The sequence below is a fragment of the Limulus polyphemus genome, unplaced genomic scaffold (genome assembly GCF_000517525.1).
Source record: "Limulus polyphemus unplaced genomic scaffold, Limulus_polyphemus-2.1.2 Scaffold2748, whole genome shotgun sequence".
Taxonomy (NCBI): Eukaryota; Metazoa; Arthropoda; class Merostomata; order Xiphosura; family Limulidae; genus Limulus; species Limulus polyphemus.
This window is the reverse complement of record NW_013668358.1, coordinates 87,499-88,917: the sequence shown is the minus strand read 5'-3', so window position 1 is coordinate 88,917 and position 1,419 is coordinate 87,499. Positions and strand designations below refer to the sequence as shown.

The following is a 1,419-nucleotide window of genomic DNA, read 5'->3' as shown; positions in this document are numbered from 1 at the left end:
GTCTGTGGGCCAGACTAGTTTCGGAGAATTCCACTGCTCATCAGTGACCCTGGACACTACCACCAATGACACTTCAGACCAAACCAAGTGAGGTATCGAAAATCAATTAAGGATTTGCAGTAACTACTGCACAAAAAAATTTATACAGCTTTCAAATATATATTGTAGAACACAAAAAATATATCAGCCACTAGAATACAATGTCTCAAAACTAATATAATTTATCTCACTTCCTAAGTAAGCTATAAATAGGTTTAAAAACTTCTTTTAGTAGCGTTTGCACACAAAGAAACTATGCAGAATGCTGTTCTGTAGATGTTAAAATCAAATAACCGTAATGAGTCTTATGCAGAGGAGAATCTACTGTTCCTATTGGTCGTAAACATCACTAATGTACAGTTGATTAACAAAATCTCAAAAGTCAGAGAGAAATTTACTGGTATTTCCACTAGTCACGAAGATACGAGGTTAAATTTTAAGATTCTTTCTTGTAATTATGTATCGTTTGTTTCTAATTGGTTTGAAACTTCAGCCTATTTCTGATGATATAATATTCTGAAAGAGGGAAATAGGAGTTCAAATGCATCACTTGATACACAAAAACTGAGAATTGTTTTAATATTTATTGTTGAAATTAGCTAATATATACATCTGATTTATGAACCATATTTTATGCGAAGTTTAATGACGTACACTGATTATAAAGTTGTTTACAATTAAATTTTGAACATAACACATTAAAAGGTCATGAAATATGAAAAGGTCCAGGTCAGAATGTGAATGATTAAAAATACTAATATACACGTGTATTTGTTAAATTTCCATGCTTAAAATTTATATGGCAACATTAGAGGCTTTTCAAGGATTTCCACGCCATGTATAAATTTTTGAATTTGTTAATGGTTTGAGTTTTAAATTTGCAGAGAGTATTATGGAATACAACTCCGTAACGTGAACAAGCACAAGAAAAACTTGTAATGATGACAACAAACAAGAGTATCGGTTATTTTTATTCTTCAACAGCTCATCACGGTTTTTCATATTTAATACATCTATGTGCTATCTCTCAATCTTATAACAATCTGGTTAAAAAAATACTAACATGCAATTTCAAAAACCCAACTCATTAGGTAATATTTGTATTAAATATGAACATTGAAATATCATTATAGAGGCAACTTACTGTTCACAAAGCACCAAATGGATCATTAACAGTAGAGGCAGGGGTATGTGAAGTACTGATTTGTGAAACAACAGGTTGTTGTGGTTGCATACTGGTGTACATTCCCATAGGTGGTTGCTGCAAAGGGTGAGGAGCACCAATACCCATTCCTACACTTACACCCATCCCCATACCAGCTGGGGCCATGGGTCCTCTCATACCCGTTAACTGAAAAAAAAAAAAAAAAAGCTATATAG

The 1,419-nt window shown here is 32.8% G+C and overlaps 1 protein-coding gene across 2 annotated transcripts in view; it reads right to left on the bottom strand.

The window, feature by feature from the left end:
- LOC106467807 (phosphatidylinositol-binding clathrin assembly protein LAP-like) overlaps window positions 1-1,419 on the bottom strand; it is an 83,311-nt gene that overhangs the window by 2,437 nt on the left and 79,455 nt on the right. For both annotated transcript variants that reach the window (XM_013928185.2, XM_013928186.2), the window contains one exon: window positions 1,184-1,390. In XM_013928185.2, the coding sequence (XP_013783639.1) occupies window positions 1,187-1,390 (204 nt within the window). In that variant the 3' untranslated portion in view covers window positions 1,184-1,186. The remainder of the gene's footprint in view (window positions 1-1,183; window positions 1,391-1,419) is intronic.